A 20,398-nucleotide genomic window follows, 5' to 3' on the forward strand; every position below is an offset into this window, starting at 1 on the left:
TAGAACCGTTGTTCTGACAGCTTCCCCTTGACGACTGAGATGCTCCTGGACTTGCTTGGCTTTATTTCCATCCGGGCCCACTGGATGTTCTCCTGAAGCTTGTTCAGCAACCGCCTAGCACAAACCTTGGTTGTGGTGAGGATGGTCATATCGTCCATGTAAGCCCTGATGGGAGGGAGACAAAGACCAGATTTGAGCTTCTGACCTCCTACTACCCACCGAGATGCGTGGATGATGACCTCCATAGCCATCGTGAATGCTAGAGGTGAGATGGTGCATCCCGCCATTATTCCTATTTCCACTCGTTGCCATGCTGTGGTACACTCATCAGTTGTCAGGCATAGTTGTAGGTCTTGAAAATAAGATTTAACAAGGCGGGTGATTACTTCCGGGATGCTGAAATAGTGGAATGCAGTCCACAGGAGATTATGAGGAACTGATCCGAAGGCGTTTGCAAGGTCCAAGAACACAACATGGAGATCTCTTCCATCATTTTTGGCGGTTTGGATTTGATTTCTTATCATGTTTAAATGCTCTAAGCATCCAGAGAAGCCTGGAATCCCTGCTTTCTGCACCATAGTATCAATGAAGTGGTTCTTTTCCAGGTACGCTGTCAGCCTGCGAGCTACTACACTGAAGAAGATTTTGCCTTTGTTCAGGAGGCTGATTTGGCGGAACTGGCTGATATCCACAGAATCCTTTTCCTTCGGGATTAGGATGCCTCCTGCTCTCCTCCATGCAGTTGGAATTGCTTGTTTCTTCCACACTACTTTTCACTTTCACAATTAATTTAATTTCTAATCATGATTACAATTACAGATGCCACAATTACGTAATCGTTCAAAGCAGCAATTAATCGATCAAAGTCCACTGATGTCATTCTGTGTGCTTAACATGATTTCTCTTTCTACATGTTATCTTAAGGGTTTTTACCATTATTTTCATTTTAGTTTTAGTATAACATTATAATAACATTCATATTTTTAACATACCAATCTGATGTATAGTTGACATTTGTGGCTTAATACTATACTGTAGAAAACCACTAAAGGTTTTTCAGTTTTCTTGTTTATTTTCATATAAAATATGAAATGCAGCTGCTTCAAACAATGTTATAAACATCATTGAATGTAAATTGCAATAATTGTAATTAATAATCAAAGGGCTGTAAAAAAAAATCAATAAATAAAAAAAATAAAAATCGAATATTCATTGAATTTAAAATAAAAATTCATATTTGAATGCAAAAATGTTGCATTCGAATTTTAGGTGTGCGTTAAGGAGGCAGCTTTAAGGCCCGTCCCGGGTTTACTTCACATTACGGGTTCTGTTCCGTCTCACACAGTTTCATCCGCACAGCTTTCGGAAGGCTTTTCAGAATAATGTTTTTGTTAACCTATACAGTTGAAGCAACTAGATGCAGCGCTGCTGCGATGTTCAATCAAAATATCGCGGAAAAAGAGAATGTGGAGATCTTGTTTACGTCAAAACTGAAACCAAACCATTCACACAAAATGCATATTCCACGCACTTTCTAGAGAGAGACGTCTTCTATTACCCTTGGACTCGCGTCTCACACAACAGAGCCACATGTTTAGAAACCATGTAAATTTAAGGTGGGTTTAGTTTCTTTCAAAAACATTTCTTGAGACTTCATGTTGGGTTTTCCCCATCCTACTGCATCTCATGTTAAAATTAAAACTGTACTCTGTGTGATTGGCTTTCACCCCTTTGAATTAAACTATGCATGCATACATGGTGCTGTTTTGTTTATAGTTCTTTAAGCTACTTAATTATAATTGGTTTATAAACATTATTTTAAATATTATGCACTTTTTCTCACAGTCATATTTTCTTATGCTTTGCATAAATGTGCATCAGTAATATTTTGCCCAATGCACCTTCTTGTGGCATCAGAAGAGAAGCCAAAAGCTTTTATTCAACCTAACTAAAATTATGCAATTTAAATTAGAATATAATTCAAATTTTGATAATATTTAATTGCAAATTCGAATTTAGTTTTTCAGCCCTTTTGACAGCCCTAACGGCATGTGAGTACTAACCTAAGTGATCTTTCATACTGTAATTTGCTTAAACTATGAAATACACACAAGTTTATGTAAAAAAATACAAAAGTTACAAAAACAGTGTTGGTTATGTCTGTGAAGTTAAACAGCCGGGAAATAAATCACACTTATATTAGATCTGTGTGGCAGCAGCATAATATATAGGACCTGTGCAGCTCTCTACACTGTTAATATCAACTATAGTATAATATAGTTACTATAAGTCAAACTATAGAATAAAAACTAAATAGAATAAAAACTAAATCACTCACTGCTCTTGACTGAATAACTTCTGTAGCTTTAATAAGAAGACATTTCTTACTTAAATGCTGCGTCTTCATAAATGCTGTAGTGTGAAGATAAACATGGTGGATGGTGTATGGCTCACTCATGATTTATGTGGATTAAAAAGGAGCAGGTGTTTTATATCATTATAGGATGGTTGTGTACACACTGCCAACACACATTTATGTTCAGACAACATATAACAGTGAATTTCCCATAACATGCACCCTGTAATAACACTGAACAAACTACTAACATTTAAATGAGGAGTGTCATCATTTCTTTATAATGCTGTTAATACTGAATGATCAAACAAACAGTCCTATATTCATAAGTGACATTGTGATCATTTGTGCCTGCATTTAGTGATCTGTTCTCTGCATGTGTGTGATTCATGTATGAGCTGGAGGTGTGTATGGACTGTGATGGACGTGTGTTTATGACAGATCCATGTGTCTGTCACACACACACACACACACACATTGTTTTTTATGGTTTATGGGGAGCCTCCATAGGCATAAGGGTGTTTTTTACCATACAAACTGTATTTTCTATGACCCTAAACCAACTCAACCCTAAAACAACACCATTTAGTAAGTGTTTAAACCTTCTGAATTACAGGAGCACATGCAGTGTCCTCATAAACCACATACAGCGGCTAATCCCTCTGTCATACCCATGTTAATATACAAATGTGTGTCCCCAAAAACCACCCAAACCAGTGAACACACACACAGAGAGAGAGAGAGAGAGAGAGAGAGTTTGCTGTAAAACCACACACACATTTACATGAGGGCAGATGCATCCAGGATAAGATCACACTAAATATGCAAAATATAAACAAAATACTAACATGGCACTTTGGACATGTAACACAGTAGTAATGGGTTTTGAACAAGTCTTTTGGAACAGCATGCCATTATGATACTATAGTATATTTTAGTTACTCTAGTATCACAGTGATATTACACATTCCCAGACTTTCTCATCCATGAATTTACAAAACTTTTCTTTGACTTTTCCAGTCTTTTGAGTATATAGATTTGTACTAATAGATGTAGTCTAAATTATTACACCATCTTCATTAAGACGCTCGACAGACAACGTTTCAGAAAGTTTGACCTGAAAACACTAGATATTAAGTTTTTTTTGTTATGTACTAAACACCATGGTACTCATCCATAAACATGGTGTTGGTACATGATAATGGTATGCAGCAGCTCAGAGCTTCCCTCTGAGGATCTCTGGAGCCCGGGTGAGTGAGTGAGTGCTTCCCGCAGTGCTGCAGCAGTGGACACATGTGCTTCTGCTTCCTCACAGGACACCAGCAGCAGCAGTATACACGAGAGAGACGCACTAACCTTCCTCCTCTCCCATGCGTTCGTCCTTCCACGAGCAGCAGAGCAGCATCAACCTCATTCACGCGCCGCGACAGAAGCTCTCCGCTGCGGTCAGACGCGCTGGAGAAACGCGGCGCTGCACCTGCGCTACTACGGCGAAGGCGCGCTCATGAATATTACACGCGTCGCGTCGCGTCACGCTGCTGTCTGATTAGCTGACGGCGTTGAGTCGGTAAGTAGGCGGGAGTCCGCTGGCGAAGCTTTGAGTGTAGTTTCAGTTTTAGTTACGCGCCTGGGCGCTTCCCGGGCCTTTGCCATAGTGGGACACCTCCAGACAGAGACCGTCACCGGGAACCGGGCCACATGAACACCGTCCCTGGAAAACACTGGCGCATGCGCTTGCGCTGTCGCTCTGATACTCTGTGACGCCGATTAACAGAAAGGGAAGTCAAATTTAAAGAGCGCTTTCAAATTAATATATGTACGACTATATATATATATATATATATATATATATATATATATATATATATATATATTAATTGGAAGTTACAATTATTGAATTTTTGACTGTGAAAATGTAATATAAAGAAAAAAAAATAAAGCTAAATAGACTTCAAAGAAAGAATGTAGGGCCCGTATGTCATTAAAATCTGTGTTAAAGTGTAATTTATTTCTGTGATGCAAGCTGTATTTTCAGCATCATTACTTCCTTCAGTTTCACATCCTTCAGAAATCATTCTGATATGATGATTATCTGATTATCAATATTTAAAACATATGAATACATTTTTCAGTATTCTTTGATGAACAGAAGGATCCAAAGATCAGCATTTATATGAAATAAAAAAGCTTTTGCAACATTATACACTATATCATTCAAAAGCTTAGTCAGAATAATGTATAGGCCTATTCTTTGGAAGAAAAAAAATTATGGAAATGAATACTTTTATTTAGCAATGATTCTTTAAATTGATCAAAAGTCATTTCTTTCATAAAAATGCTGTCCTTCTGAATGTTCTATTCATCAAAGAAACCTGAAAAACATTATCATAATTATTAATTATCATTATCATAATTAAAGTTTTTTTTTTTTTTTTTTGAGCAGCAAATCAGAATATGATAATTATTTCTGAAGGATCGTGTGACTGGAGTAATGATGCAAAAAAAATCAGATTTGAAATCTCAATAAATTACATTTTGAAATATATTCAAATAGAAAACAGTTATTTTAAATAGTCTAGTAAAATATTTCAAAATTTCACTGATTTACTGTACTTTGGGTCAAATAAATGCAGGCTGAGACTTCTTTATAAAACATTAACAAGCTTACTGTTCAAAAACTTCTGACTGGTTGTGAATAGGCAACTTTAATTTTACTCTAACTTCAAGCTTTGATTTGGCTTAGAAATCTATAACTGCTGGACAATAACACATAATAATGATTTGATTATAACTAAAAACACTTTTTTATCACATAATAAGGCAGAATAGTTTCTTCTACTGTAATAAATGCTATGTCAATTAGCACTGCATTTTTCATATACTTTATTTATCAGCTGTTGGAGATTATTTGAAAAAACATATTGTCGCAATCGTATTTGTCAGGGTTTGGGTAGAGGGATGAGGCGAGGACTCAGTGATGCAGAGAGAAGGACTCTTAAAAACTGCCCTGTAGGGAAAAAACAGACAAAACCTGACTGGCACGGGTAGGCAAGGCAAGATGTGCACAGACACGCAGATTAGTTTTTGGTGGCTGCATGCTATCTTGTGTGAACACGTGGTTTATGAGCTTGCTCATTAGCTGCGTGTTTATGTCTAATTCAAGCACATGGCTTGTGATTGTTTTGCTGGCCATGTGCTTGTTTTTGTTTTGTGTGTGCACATGGCTTTTGTCTTAGTTCCGATGTGCCATGTGCTCTCCTCAATTGTCTTGACCCCACCCATCTCGTTACCTGATTATTGATGTAATTTCCCCACATGTGTTCCCTCGTTACCCTCCTCATTAGTTCCCTATTTATTGTCCTTGTGTTTGCAGTCTGGTTGCTAGTTCATCGTTGAATATTTGTCTTTGCTTATCGTGCCTTGCCTTGCCTTGCCTTGCCTTGCCTTGCGAGTCCAAATTTGTCTGTTTCCCCTACGGGATAGTTTTTATTTGTTTGTTTTATTATTACTATTAAAGAGCACTTCTCTCTGCATCGAGTCCTCGCCTCATCCCTCTACCCGAACCCTGACAGTGTGTTTGTGTTTCCGAAAGTGTCTGTTTTTCTGTGAAAACAACTGTTCATACAGTGATAGCTGGACACTTTTGTCCATATTAGGAATTTCCTGGTATGAATTTCTGCACGAGAGCGCCCTCTGGTTTTGAGTATGAAGAAACACACACTGTTTGAGAGTTTACCGCTGAGCGATGTTCATCTCGTCTTCTGGGTCCGAATAAAATAAAACAGGTAATGCGCAGACTATACTATCTCATTGAGTTTAAATCTATATATATTCACACCAGCTCTTGAAAACCTCTATGTGAACACACTTGACCAAAAAAGTGCGTCCCCCACATAATCTACGCCCCTGATATTAGGTGTTTTAGTTATTTGCTTGTTTATGTTGTATTGAGTGTTGTGGAGTAACTAGTCTCGGCCTGAAGGGGCGGTCACACGGCACTTTTCCTTTCTTTGACTTTCATTCATGCGCATGCGATGCATCAGACCGGAAACGGAAGATTATGTGAAAAATTTTGCATTTCACTGCATTCCACAGTTCAAGTTTGGTGAACTTTGACCTGCCAATTAGCATCATGTGAAAGCATAGGGACCAGTAGAAGATTGATTCATCACTGCGTGACCTTTCTGTACAGAAATTCAAAAATGGAGGAAGCGCTACTTTTAGCCGTAGTGCAGCATCCAATTTTATATAATACATCTTTAAAAGATTATAAAAATAAAATAAAAAATAAACTGCACGTTGAAAGTCTTCAAACGTCACGGACCATTGGCTAAACGTCTGATGCATATGGCACACAAAGTGGAAACACTTCAGGAATGTCGAAGTCTTCATCGCATTGGTTGAATTCTACAGGATTTCTGTGAGACGTGTGAGTCGCGTTCTTTAATGTTCCACCTGGAAACAAAATGGGCTTGTTTGAGATGCGCCTCGCCTGAATTGTAGGCGAGAGTAGGTGGCTACAGTAAGGGGAGGGTTATATAAATAAATAAATGGTCAATCTAATTCTTAGGATAAAGAGAAAATGTATCCGTTGACATACTCAGCCAATGAGCATAAAGCTGTGTCGTGAGTCATTCGTTTCCCATCGTGCTTTGGATCAGTGCAGTCGGTGGAGAGCAACTGCACTCGACTGCTCAATCCAACACAGCCACCTCCCCATCGCCAGAGAGCAAGGCAGACGTAACTCAGACACTTTTCTAAGAACCACACCAGTTTGTTACTGTGGCAACATGTCCATGCCTCGAAACATGACGATCAACAAAATGAACTGTGATTGGTTGTTTGGCATGTCAGTCAAACGGCCTCATGGGCGGGCCTTGGCTCATTAAAGCTGACATGAATGGTATGGCTACGCCAGATTATGGAGTAACTAGTTACATGTAACAGAATTAGTTAACTTAATTACAAAACAAATGTAACTCTAATCAGTTACACCTAATGAGATAAAAATATGTAATTAAACTACAGTTACTTATGAAAATGTTAATGATTACGAAGGGGCTTGCATCTGAATATTTTCACACATATACATATTTAGTTGATTTCTTTCAGAAATTGCATTGTCTGCTCTAAAATATGAGACGCCGATGTCTCAGGAGTCTAGGACACATGCTTATTCAATAACTTTAATTTTTCTATTTGGGTTTATGTGTATGCTTTATTTTTTTAGGATGAACTGTTTTCCCCAAGGCACTGTAACCATATTCCCAACACTGGTTGTTTGGTATGTTGTTTATACAATGTCCAGTCTTTGATCAGAAATGTTGTAAAATACTCCGTAAACACACCCCGTGACCTCGTTACTTCAGTATTACTGTTGCTGTGTGTGTATGTTATGAAATCTGTGTGTGGTAATGGTTTTATTAATACAATAATCCACATGAAGCTGTGATTTAGAAGAGATGGCCCAACATTCACATTCACAGTGTGTTTTACACAATCATGCACACCAAGAACGCCATTTTTAATTTAAAATATTTTATTTAATTTTTCCCTAGAGCAGGTAAAATGCCAGGATTTCCGGGAACTAGTCAGAATATAGGTTGTGGAAAAAGTGCAACAGCCCCGCCCCTTTATTTAAATAAGATGGAAATCCCGAGGCATGATAGAGGAGACCTGGTAGGGCTCACAGGCAGGTCAAATACAGCACCAGGTACATTAATACATGATAAAGTGTCTCTCCAGATGGATCGAAAAACAGTATCAACCAAGTATTGCAAAAACTGACACATTATATGTTTGAGAATACATTGGCTGGTGAGGATTTCGGGACACACACACACACACTGAGGAGATTTACAAACATCGCCTACACACACACACACTCACATCTTAAAATAGCACACACAGTTTTGCAAGTTCCACAGTGACTACATTGCAGAAGCTATTTTAAACAAAGAAGTTATTGTGATATGATGTGTACAAACTCGATAATTGGTCATGTCAAGTTCAAATGGTGCAAAACATACAACATAAGGCAAAGTAACCTGTTGTTAAATGATCCAACCTATGGTAAGCGTATGATATACATATGATATATATAAACTAATTCTATGTGAATACACAGCGATTAAAGAAACACATTCTTGGTCAAATGATGGAAGCACCTGTATTCCCCAGGTCTGGGGGAAAACATAAGCACATCTTTTAATCTTCCAGGTTTTAACATACATAATGTACACGTCAGAACTATGATTACTATTTTACAGAGTTACTTTCAGTTTGTTTCCTTCACCGGACAGATACCAAAACAGATGACTGATATTAGACATAAGCTGTCATTCACTTCTGCTTGTTCTCAGCATAATCAGAGCAGAGCTCTTCATACTTCACACAGTACACAAGAATGAATGCTGTCAGACGTTCTGCCATCCACGAAGCTCTCTTAGCATAATATGTGTTGTTTCTATAGCTGTAATACACATTCACGCACACATCATTGCAGCCTGTTTTTCAAGCGTCTCAAACCAGGAGATCAGATCTGAATCAAAGACGCTCACTGGTGCTTCATGAAAGCCTAATCATCTAGAGGGTGACTCTCTCTCACAAAACATGTCAAGAACACGTCACGAAAAAGAAAAATCAATTATCATTTCGTGAGGAAAATGTAGAAGTTAGAAATAAATTCAATACAAAAGTATGTATACATCATGAAAGTATTACTGCCTTTAAAATAAAACTTTTTTATTAAAGTAATAGAATAACATTGGCATTGAGAATGACTCAAAATTACAAAAAAAAAATCACTAGATTTTTGGTGGGAAAAGTGTTTAATTGAAAGAATCGGTGCTCTTAAAACAGGATTAATTTTCTTTACTCAAAATATCATTTCTTTGTGTGTGTGTGTGTGAGAGAGAGTCACCCGTAAAGCACTGTAATCATAAAGCTGCTGAAGGGTTAAACTAACAGGCAAACTGAGCCTAAGCACAGCCAGATGTGAAGTATTTCAGCAGAATGACAGGACGCTTTCATTCACGAGTCGGCGAGGACACTGGAGGATGTGAAAGAGTCTAGCGCGCCAGATCGTGACTAAAAGCAAAAGAGCTTCAGGTGGTGTCAGAAACATCCACAAATAAGAGGTGGTGGTTAAAACGTTTGCAGTTACACAACAGCATTGCCAGCTAATCAACCCGGTTATAATAGGAAACAGTACGGTGATGGGATGTGCCATTAGGATTAGAATTATCTTCACAGAACACTAGATGTTCGGGGATCTGGATTTGTTACAAATGCAATCAGTACAAAACACTTGTGCATGTTGGGGTTTTTTGTTTGAGTATCAAAAGTACATTCTGGAGCATGCAGTAGCACCATGTTTCTTGAGGTCACTTCACATCTCAAGAGATCCTTTACTTTCTCCTCCTCCCGCAGTATTTTCCTTGGCAGCCGGCTCCTCCTGCAGAACAACACCACACACAACACCTCAGCATACATTGATTACTATAACATCTCTACTTCATTTGTCTGAATGAAGGTAAATGAAAGTCAGCTGGGTGTGAAATGGCGTGTTGGTGTTATTTGGGTGATGGGTGATGGGTGATGACAGTTTTCAGTTTTGGGTGAGCTATCCCTTGAAACGTGAAATAAAACACACTGCTGTTCAACAACAACAACAACAAAAAAAAGATTTTATCCATCATAAATTCACCTGATTCATTTCAGAATCAAGTCTGAACTCAATGAGGAAAGATCCTCCAGAGCATCTCGACTGCTTTATACTTTTATAGACTCACATGTGCTCATACATCCAAACTTCTGAAGTAGGCCAGTGTTTGTGTGATTTAGGATCAGGACGTTTAGTTGAGGACATCAGAAATGAGAGCAGTGATTATGAGAACTGTGATTATGTGGCGGTGGGATTAATCTCATACCTCGATAACCTGCTCCCAGGAATCCCGTCAGTCCACCTCCGTATTTGGCTGCTTTGGCTGAGGAAAGAAGCACACATGAAATACACATTATACAAGACCTGACCAACTTTGTACCTTGACTGCAATGGAAATTGCATTGGTTAAGAAAAATTCTGCCAAAATGCATACAGTAAATATATATAAAAAAATAATGCTGGATGTGTTAATACTAGTAATCTTCTGCTTTATTCAAATGAACCATCAAAACATAGTTAGCACTAACTGTACAGTTTCAGAACTGATTTACAGGGATTCCTGCTGTAGATGCCCCATCTCTGAAATGAAAGTGTCTGAACTGTATGGACCACCTTTATGATACTCGTTTTACTTTCAGTTAGCTGCTTGGAGATTCTTGATTGGTTCAGTTCATCCCTTTATTAAATATAATATATACACTCTAGAGTTAAGGAGACTGAATGGGCTCAGCAGCTATTGCTCATTCTGCTGTTTCTTCCAGTGATGGTGTTAAGGGTTTTAAGAGTGTTTACCTTGTTGTGGTGACAGTCCTGCTCCATATCCTCCTAAAACACAAGAAATCATTGTATTGTGATGAGCTGTTCAAACCACATGAGTGACTGGGTGAAATGTGGCGTTGTGTCTAATTAAGGAAAACTGTGTGAAATAGATGCCTGCAGGAACGGAGTAAACCATCAGACAGCATCCGGATTACTGTTTGTTCCAGCAGGAGATTTATGACCAGCTGTGACCAAGAGCATCTGGACAGAAGTAATAATGAACCCACCGAGCAGCTCCACGCACTGATTATATAATAACAAACACATGATAGCGTGTGGTATGACAGCGGCTTGAGCGTCAGTATTAGCAAGCACCGAGACTCACATTATAGTTAGAATGCAAATATACTTTACATGATTTTTGCACTTCAAGCCAACATTTTCATAGCGAGAGGATTTCAACAGTTAAAGTGTGTTTGTGCATGAAAAATATCCAAAGTCATTCTCTATGTATATCAATAAGCACTGATTCTGAGCTCCCTCAGACATCTTGACTGTAGTCCTGAGTTTTCTTTCATGAATGTACTCATCAGTGTATCCCACCTTTAAATGAATCCCACTCAAGGCATATGCTAAAAAACAGTGGGCAGGTCCTGGTTGATTTATGTTAGTAGTGTGTTGTCACCATTTCACAGATCTCATACACTGACACACAAGAAGCTGTTTATGTTCACAAACATAACCGACTGTCTGTATTTATCCAAAGTCTGTGTGTTTTTCACATAACCTTGCGTGTTTTTGACAGTTGATGCAAAACATGCACAAGCCCCGCCCTCTTCTGAAAAAAAGGGCATTTGGGAGCAGCACCTCATGTGCATTTAAATACAAACACACAAAAACATCATATTTATGCTTCCCCCCCAAACATTTCCAACATGGAATAATAATTGTTCTGTGGTGTACTTTGAGCTGAAGCTGCACAGACACTTTCTGGGAACCCTTGAGACATCATCAAATTTACAATGGGCCTCGAAAAGCTAAATTAACCACACAGGGGCTGAAATCTATAAGGGTATACAATATGAATTTAGTCTTGGATTATTTCTATAAAACGATACCTGGATATGCTTGTGGATATCCTCCATATCCTCCTGGAGCTACACCACCTGTAGGAAGAAAAGAGACAGATTTAAATCTGTTAGCCGTTGTCAATAAACAGGATTATTATACATTATAACTTGTAATCAAAGTACAAAGGCTTCAGTATCTTGGCAAATGAAAGCACAGATTGAGATCACTTTGATCTCTTCTGAAATGCCATTGGACACAAATTTAAGAGTAAGTTAGTCTTTTTCTCAGGAGAAATGTCTTTTATTGTGACTGTATTGTGAATATATATATATATATATTTATCATTAATGTGGATTGTCCAAGATTAAAATAAATAAATAAAGAAAAATAAATACAGCAAGTATTGTGACAGATGGTTTTGGTTGGCTTTGCTGTGTATCTGCATAAGCAGAGAAGCCAAACAAGGAAGATGTTTTGAAAGAATGGTGCTTGAGAGAACACAGTGACACCAAATCATTCCTCAGCGGAACAATACAAACCCATGATCTCACTGTATCGTGTGTGTGTGTGTGTGTGTGTGTGTGTGTGTGTGAGAGAGAGAGAGTGTGATTACACAAGTGTGTTACTGCTATGAGTGTGAATGTACATGTGTCGTGGGCAGGACAGAGAAATTTGTAAAATAACACCAACATGTAGACATATATTCAAGAATATGAATCGATGCCAATTCAGATCTGAGTGAAGCAATCATTCTTTGTCCAGTTGATACTGGGCCTCACCTGGCTGTGCGTATCCCGTACCCAAAGAGCCATAGCCTGTAGATAGAGTTAGATGTTAAACACTCAGCACAATCATAGCTCACAAAATTTGGAGGAAGACAATAAAAACCCACAAAGTTAGATGCATTTCCCCAAATCCTCTACACTTCCCCAGCAGAGAAGGTGTGCTGTTAATTGAAGCTTCAGTGTTAATCTATGGCCATGGGCAGTACATTTGTTCTTGGGGAAAATCTTTGAAAATGAATTTAGCAATGCTTTTGAAGTACAATGTGGAGTCGTGTTGCAGAGCATTAGTATTTTGAATGCTTTCTTTTACTACCTGGTTTAGGTGGTTTAGCACCAGCTCCCACACCAACACCTGCTGGATACCCTCCACCTGCAACAAGATGATCGTATGTCTTTAACAACAGCCCACGAGGAAAGCTATTTCAATAGTATATTCAGTATTTTGATAGAAAATGGTGTGTGTCATGTTACAGAGTCAACTCATGATCATTCATATTCATATATATATATATATATATATATATATATATATACAGTATTGTTCAAAATAATAGCAGTACAATGTGACTAACCAGAATAATCAAGGTTTTTAGTATATTTTTTATTGCTACGTGGCAAACAAGTTACCAGTAGGTTCAGTAGATTCTCAGAAAACAAATGAGACCCAGCATTCATGATATGCACGCTCTTAAGGCTGTGCAATTGGGCAATTAGTTGAATTAGTTGAAAGGGGTGTGTTCAAAAAAATAGCAGTGTCTACCTTTGACTGTACAAACTCAAAACTATTTTGTACAAACATTTTTTTTTTCTGGGATTTAGCAATCCTGTGAATCACTAAACTAATATTTAGTTGTATGACCACAGTTTTTTAAAACTGCTTGACATCTGTGTGGCATGGAGTCAACCAACTTGTGGCACCTCTCAGCTGTTATTCCACTCCATGATTCTTTAACAACATTCCACAATTCATTCACATTTCTTGGTTTTGCTTCAGAAACAGCATTTTTGATATCACCCCACAAGTTCTCAATTGGATTAAGGTCTGGAGATTGGGCTGGCCACTCCATAACATTAATTTTGTTGGTTTGGAACCAAGACTTTGCCCGTTTACTAGTGTGTTTTGGGTCATTGTCTTGTTGAAACAACCATTTCAAGGGCATGTCCTCTTCAGCATAGGGCAACATGACCTCTTCAAGTATTTTAACATATGCAAACTGATCCATGATCCCTGGTATGCGATAAATAGGCCCAACACCATAGTAGGAGAAACATGCCCATATCATGATGCTTGCACCTCCATGCTTCACTGTCTTCACTGTGTACTGTGGCTTGAATTCAGAGTTTGGGGGTCGTCTCACAAACTGCCTGTGGCCCTTGGACCCAAAAAGAACAATTTTACTCTCATCAGTCCACAAAATGTTCCTCCATTTCTCTTTAGGCCAGTTGATGTGTTCTTTGGCAAATTGTAACCTCTTCTGCATATGCCTTTTTTTTAACAGAGGGACTTTGCGGGGGATTCTTGAAAATAGATTAGCTTCACACAGACGTCTTCTAACTGTCACAGTACTTACAGGTAACTCCAGACTGTCTTTGATCATCCTGGAGGTGATCATTGGCTGAGCCTTTGCCATTCTGGTTATTCTTCTATCCATTTTGATGGTTGTCTTCCGTTTTCTTCCACGTCTCTCTGGTTTTGCTCTCCATTTTAAGGCATTGGAGATCATTTTAGCTGAACAGCCTATCATTTTTTGCACCTCTTTATAGGTTTTCCCCTCTCTAATCAACTTTTTAATCAAACTACGCTGTTCTTCTGAACAATGTCTTGAACGACCCATTTTCCTCAGCTTTCAAATGCATGTTCAACAAGTGTTGGCTTCATCCTTAAATAGGGGCCACCAATTCACACCTGTTTCTTCACAAAATTGATGACCTCAGTGATTGAATGCCACACTGCTATTTTTTTGAACACACCCCTTTCAACTAATTCAACTAATTGCCCAATTGCACAGCCTTAAGAGCGTGCATATCATGAATGCTGGGTCTCATTTGTTTTCTGAGAATCTACTGAACCTACTGGTAACTTGTTTGCCACGTAGCAATAAAAAAATATACGAAAAACCTTGATTATTCTGGTTAGTCACATTGTACTGCTATTATTTTGAACAATACTGTATATATATATATATATATATATATATATATATATATATATATATATATATATATATGACACACACATGCCATTTTATTAGGTACACCATGCTTGTACCGGGTTGGACCCCTTTTTGCCAATTCTTTGTGGCATAGATTCAACAAGGTGTTGGAAACATTCCTCAGAGATTTTGGTCCATAGTGACATGATAGCTTCACGCAGTTGCTGCAGATTTGTCGGCTGCACATCCATGATGTGAATCTACTGTTCATCCACATCCCAAAGCTGCTCTACTGGATTGAGTTCTGGTGACTGTGGAGGCCATTTGAGTAAAGTGAACTCATCGTCATGTTCAAGAAACCAGTCTGAGATGATTTGAGCTTAGGTAGGCCGTGGCGTTTAAACTATGGTCAATTGGTACTAAGTGTGCCTCCTCAAAGACATGGCGTGCGTGCTCTTCACCCAAACAAATAATGCAAAGATCGCATGTGTCATCGGGTGTCAAATAACTCCGACACAGATGCGCACATTGTCTAAACACTTACTAGTAGTTGCCACGATATACAGACAAAGATCACTCTTACTCTATTGGGGAAGTCGTGGCCTAATGGTTAGAGTTGGACTCGCAATCGAAGGGTTGTGGGTTCTAGTCTCGGGCCGGCAGGAATTGTGGGTGGGGGGAGTGCATGTACAGTTCTCTCTCCACCTTCAATACCACGACTTAGGTGCCCTTGAGCAAGGCACCGAACCCCCAACTTCTCCCCGGGCGCCGACGCATAAATGATGAACACTGCTCCGGGTGTGTGTTCACAGTGTGTGTGTGTTCACTGCTCTGTGTGTGTGCACTTCGGATGGGTTAAATGCAGAGCACAAACTCTGAGTATGGGTCACCACACTTGGCTGAATGTCACTTCACTTACCAGTTCTTTCATATGCACACTTCAAACAGAACAGTCAGTGAAGACGAAGAACAGAATGACGTGTTCTCCCGGTGCCGGTTTATGGTCATGACGGTAGTGACGTCAGAGGCTGTAGCCGGCCAACAAGTTGGTGTTTTTTCAACGTATGCTTCAGACACGGGACACAACGAGGTGTTTCCCATAGCGGCCCCTAGAGGACGCAGTTCGAAGTTCCCTTGAAAGGGAACTACACTATTACACCAGCCTGAACCGTTGAGACAAGGCAGGATGGATCCATGCTTTCATGTTCAATACGAGAAATTCTGACCCTACCATCTTAATGTCGCAGCAGAAATCAATACTCATCAAACCAGGCAGTGTTTTTTCCAATCTTCTATTGTCCAATTTTGGTCAGCCTGTGTGAATTGTAGCCTCTGTTTCCAGTTCTTATCTGACACGAGCGGCACCTGGTGTGGTCTTCTGCTGCTGTAGCCCATCTGCTTCAAGATTTGACGTTTTGTGCGTTCGGAGATGGTATTCTGCATACCTTGGTTGAAACGAGTGGTTACTTAAGTTACTGTTGTTTTTCTATCATCTCCAACCAGTCTGCCCTTTCTCCTCTGACCTCTGATACTCGGCATTTTCATCCACACAACTGCTGCTCACTGGATATTTTCAGACCATTCTCTGTAGACCCTAGAGATGGCTGTGTGTGAAAATCCCAGTAGATCAGCAGTTTCTGAAATACTCAGACCAGCCCGTCTGGCACCAACAACCATTCCATGTTCAAAGTCACTTAAATCCCCTTTCTTCCCCATTCTGATGCTTGTTTTGAACTTGAGCAAGTCGTCCTTCACCACATCTAGATGCCTAAATGCATTGAGTTGCTGCCATGTGATTGGCTGATTAGCAATTTGTGTTACCAAGCAATTGAACAGGTCTGCTGTCCTTTGGATTATCTTAAAAAGGAAGTCTAAATTACACTGGCTATTCTTTGGGACTGGGGTGCCTCAGGGTTTGAGGCTTGGCTCACTCCTCCTCCCAATATACACAATTTCAGAGATCTCTTTTTACCCTCATAGAAACATTTGGTTGGAGAAAAACTTTGCAGGACTGATGTTGGCCAACTCTGTAGTGCAGAGCACTGGTTATTCATTCTCCCCACCTACAATGCCTGCTGGACCTGAGACTTGAACCTGCAACCTTAGGTTACAAGTTTGACTCTCTATCCATTAAACCATGACTCAAGTCATGAGGGCAGTCTTTTTGTATTCGCTGGGAACCCATCACCATAGTTTTGTACTTTTCAAGCTACAGGAACACTGCTAAATGATCAAGTAATTTGGTATTGCATTACATCTCACCTGCTCCTGGTATGAGTCCTGCCCCTACACCTGCAACACCGCCTGCTCCTCCAACACCTGGACCAAACACACACACAAACACACAAACACACACACACACACACACACTGGGTCTAGGAGGGTGCTTTGAGTCAGAACCTTATTTAACAAATCTAAGTTTGCTTAAGCGTGATTTTCTAAACAAAGTCCAGGCTAAGACATTATTACAACTGGGATATCATTTCATATCTGCTTATAACAGTCAAGATAAGATTTTGATCAATTAATTCTAATATCTGAATATCTTAGTGTATGTGAACTTCGTTAATGTTGCCCAAGTAATATGGGTATATTTCAGATGTGGCCAAAGTTGGTCCTGGAGAGCCATAGTCCTACAGTTTTGCTCCAATCTGGATAAAAATTCACCTGCCTGCAGCTTTCTAATAACTGTTAGATTTTGATTAGCTTGTTCAGGTGTGTTTGATTAAGGTTGGAGTGAAACTCTCCATGACCAATGTTGACCACCCCGGTACAGTATATATGATATAGGATCTTACCAGGGGCTTTCAGAGGTTTGGCTCCAGGTAACACACCAGTTCCAATTCCAGCAGCTCCAGTGCTACCAGGAAATGGGCCTAAAACAACAGGATCAAGAAACATTCAGCATGATTTTTACATAGGTAAGTGTTTTTGTCTTTAATGATGGACTAATAATACTTACCATATCCATATGGGTAAACCCCACCAGGACCTGTAAACACACAAGTGTACTTTACAATTAAATATAGATCAAATATAGGTGCCTATCAAGGGGAATGGTCATACTTGAGCATTTCCACAAAATGTTCATTTGTTCGTTTGTTGTTTCTGTGTAGACTGTGTAGAGCAGTGCTTAGGTTTTGGTGCATGTGGATATCTATTCCACTTTTCATATGGAAGAACTTACACTTCCTGAGTTTCCCAGTGGGAGATTGTATACAGTTCTTTATTGTCACAGGACTATATTTATCTGTTACAACTATGCTTGCTTGAGTGTATACATCAGACTTTTACCCTTACACTGAAAATATTGTGGAGGATGATGCTTTAATGTCAGATGGATCATGGTACTCTAGACTGCATTATGACATTCATGTATTTACACAGTACAAAATATAGCATGGTTTTACCATAGTAGCGGTCTAAATATATAAAAGGTTAGTGTGGAGTTGGCATTATCTGGCCGGTGTTTTTTTCCCCCATGTTATGAGGACAGAGAACTTCGTCACAAGTGATTTTACCGTGCCCCCAAGTGGTAAAACTAAGTAATGAATACATTTAAAATATTACTGTGGATTATTTTATGAACATTTTGTCCTTTCCCTGTAGTGACTATATTATGAAAGGGTCTCTATGAACGACTGTAGAGCTTTGGACTGTGAATTTGATCTTTGATTGATTTGATTTTGATTATTTTAAATGGGTAATTCCAAGTAAACTGGGCAAATTTAAGTTAGTCAGGAAGTAGCTGGGTTTTAACAGGAAATTATACACTATGTTAAAGGAAGTCTATTCAACTTCTCTCACATCTCAGGATGAATGAGATATCTGAACACCTGGACATATAATTCTAGGTAAGTCACACCTCCAGTGTCTAATGTTGTAGACTGAGGACTTACCAGCTCCAGGTTTAGGAACACCTGAATTCAAACACAGAGAACACAGATGTGTGAGCTGCTGGACACATACTTACTGATGCTGGTAAACTGCATGCATACTATCTCTATTTGTACTCACCAGCACTAGGCACTCTTTGTGCACCACCTGAGTAATAGAACATGTCATGGTTATCAGCATCTATAGTCAGATGAATGCACAAACACAGCCCAACAATGAATACAACCCCTAGTGTGACCAGCAGTGACCCCATCTGGGTCATTCTCAGGAAACGCTATCTTTCCAACTCCATGATGAATGACTGATATAATAACATCGCAGATTATAAAGTTTTGATAGATCTAATCTCAAGTGTGTACTGGGTAATGTGTTAGGAATGAAAGGATGCCATATCGTTTGATGAAAATTATCAGCCTACAAAGGGCTGAATTCAAAAACCACCCCAAAAGACAAAGACAAAAAATTCAGCAGTCTAGTCCTACTCCTCCATGAACTGCCTGCATACTCTCTCCACATGAGGCCGGTGTCGGTCGACTTGTGCTACTCTGTCAGATTAAAAGAGTGGGTAGTGCAATTCAACAACAATGCTACTGTAAAGTTATGGTTTATTAACTTCTACACCTACTACACCCTAAACCTACCCTTAAAGTAATGCAAATACAGTAATTATGTGTTATATTCACAGTTGTAGCTACAAGGGATTCAGCTACAGGAAACCAGCAATAAAATGTAATTTAAAAAAAAATCTACCTATTACCTATTACCTACCTATTGTTTTATTAAAGTCCACAACTACACTAACCCTAAACCTAATCTTACAGTAATGCAGATACATTAAATATTGTTGTTAAGCGTAGGAAAAACCCAGGACCCAATGCACCACTGTAGGGTCTGACAATGGGTCCAAGGATTTCCAATACCTGATGGCAGTCAGGGTGCCATGGTCTAGCCTGCAGAGGTCTGTGCATCCCTCCATGGATATGCCTCCCCAGACAAATCACTGACCCACCACCAAACCAGTCATGCTGAATGATGTTTCAGGCAGCGTAAAGTTCTCCACAGCTTCTCCAGACCCTTTCACGTCTGTCACATGTGCTCAGGGTAAAGCTGCTCTCTTCTGTGTAAGCCACAGAGCACCAGTAGTGGACCTGCCAGTTCTGATAAAGCCAATCGAGCTCCATGTTACCGGGCAGTGAGCATAGGGCCCAATAGAGGACGTCAGCCCTCAGTCCACCCTTATGACGTCTGTTTCTGATTGTTTGGTCAGAAACATTCACACCAGTGGCCTGCTGGAAGTCATTTTGTAGGGCTCTAGCAGTGCTCACCCTGTTCATCCTTTAAACAAAGAAGCAGACAGCAGTCCTGCTGATGGTTTGAGGACCTTCTACGGCCCTGTCCAGTTCTCCTAGAGTCACTTCCTGTCTCCTGGAATCTCCTCCTCCAAACCTTCTGGTAATGGCACGTATTGATGGGTCATTCTGGAGGAGTTGGACTGCCTGTGCAACCTCTGTAGGGTCCAGCTATCCTCATGCTACCAGTAATGACCACTGACCCTAGCCAAATGCAAAACTAGTGAATAAAAGCCAGAAAGATGAGTAGGGAAAAAATGTCAGTGGTCTAACCTATAAAACCATTCCTGTTTTGGGGGTTTTCTCATTGTTGCCCATCTAGTGCACCTGTTGTTAATTCCATGAACACCAAAGCAGCTGAA

The 20,398-nt window shown here is 39.5% G+C and overlaps 2 protein-coding genes across 11 annotated transcripts in view; both read right to left on the reverse strand.

Moving 5' to 3' along the window:
• limk1a (LIM domain kinase 1a) overlaps positions 1 to 4,075 on the reverse strand; it is a 72,640-nt gene extending 68,565 nt beyond the window's left edge. The window contains exon 1 of the mRNA XM_052576640.1: positions 3,713 to 4,075. Within this exon, the coding sequence (XP_052432600.1) occupies positions 3,713 to 3,770 (58 nt within the window). The 5' untranslated portion in view covers positions 3,771 to 4,075. The remainder of the gene's footprint in view (positions 1 to 3,712) is intronic.
• A 3,802-nt stretch (positions 4,076 to 7,877) lies between these two features.
• elna (elastin a) overlaps positions 7,878 to 20,398 on the reverse strand; it is a 65,348-nt gene continuing 52,827 nt past the window's right edge. For 9 of the 10 annotated variants that reach the window (XM_052576628.1, XM_052576629.1, XM_052576636.1 and 6 more), the window contains 11 exons: positions 18,808 to 18,834; positions 18,690 to 18,710; positions 17,753 to 17,782; positions 17,589 to 17,666; positions 17,053 to 17,109; positions 12,951 to 13,007; positions 12,632 to 12,667; positions 11,900 to 11,947; positions 10,815 to 10,847; positions 10,288 to 10,344; positions 7,878 to 9,812 (listed from right to left, as the gene is read on the reverse strand). In XM_052576628.1, the coding sequence (XP_052432588.1) occupies positions 9,766 to 9,812; positions 10,288 to 10,344; positions 10,815 to 10,847; positions 11,900 to 11,947; positions 12,632 to 12,667; positions 12,951 to 13,007; positions 17,053 to 17,109; positions 17,589 to 17,666; positions 17,753 to 17,782; positions 18,690 to 18,710; positions 18,808 to 18,834 (491 nt within the window). In that variant the 3' untranslated portion in view covers positions 7,878 to 9,765. The remainder of the gene's footprint in view (positions 9,813 to 10,287; positions 10,345 to 10,814; positions 10,848 to 11,899; positions 11,948 to 12,631; positions 12,668 to 12,950; positions 13,008 to 17,052; positions 17,110 to 17,588; positions 17,667 to 17,752; positions 17,783 to 18,689; positions 18,711 to 18,807; positions 18,835 to 20,398) is intronic. The other variant, XM_052576627.1, reaches the window with a different exon arrangement.

The sequence above is a fragment of the Carassius gibelio genome, chromosome B15, assembly GCF_023724105.1.
Source record: "Carassius gibelio isolate Cgi1373 ecotype wild population from Czech Republic chromosome B15, carGib1.2-hapl.c, whole genome shotgun sequence".
NCBI classification, from domain to species: domain Eukaryota; kingdom Metazoa; phylum Chordata; class Actinopteri; order Cypriniformes; family Cyprinidae; genus Carassius; species Carassius gibelio.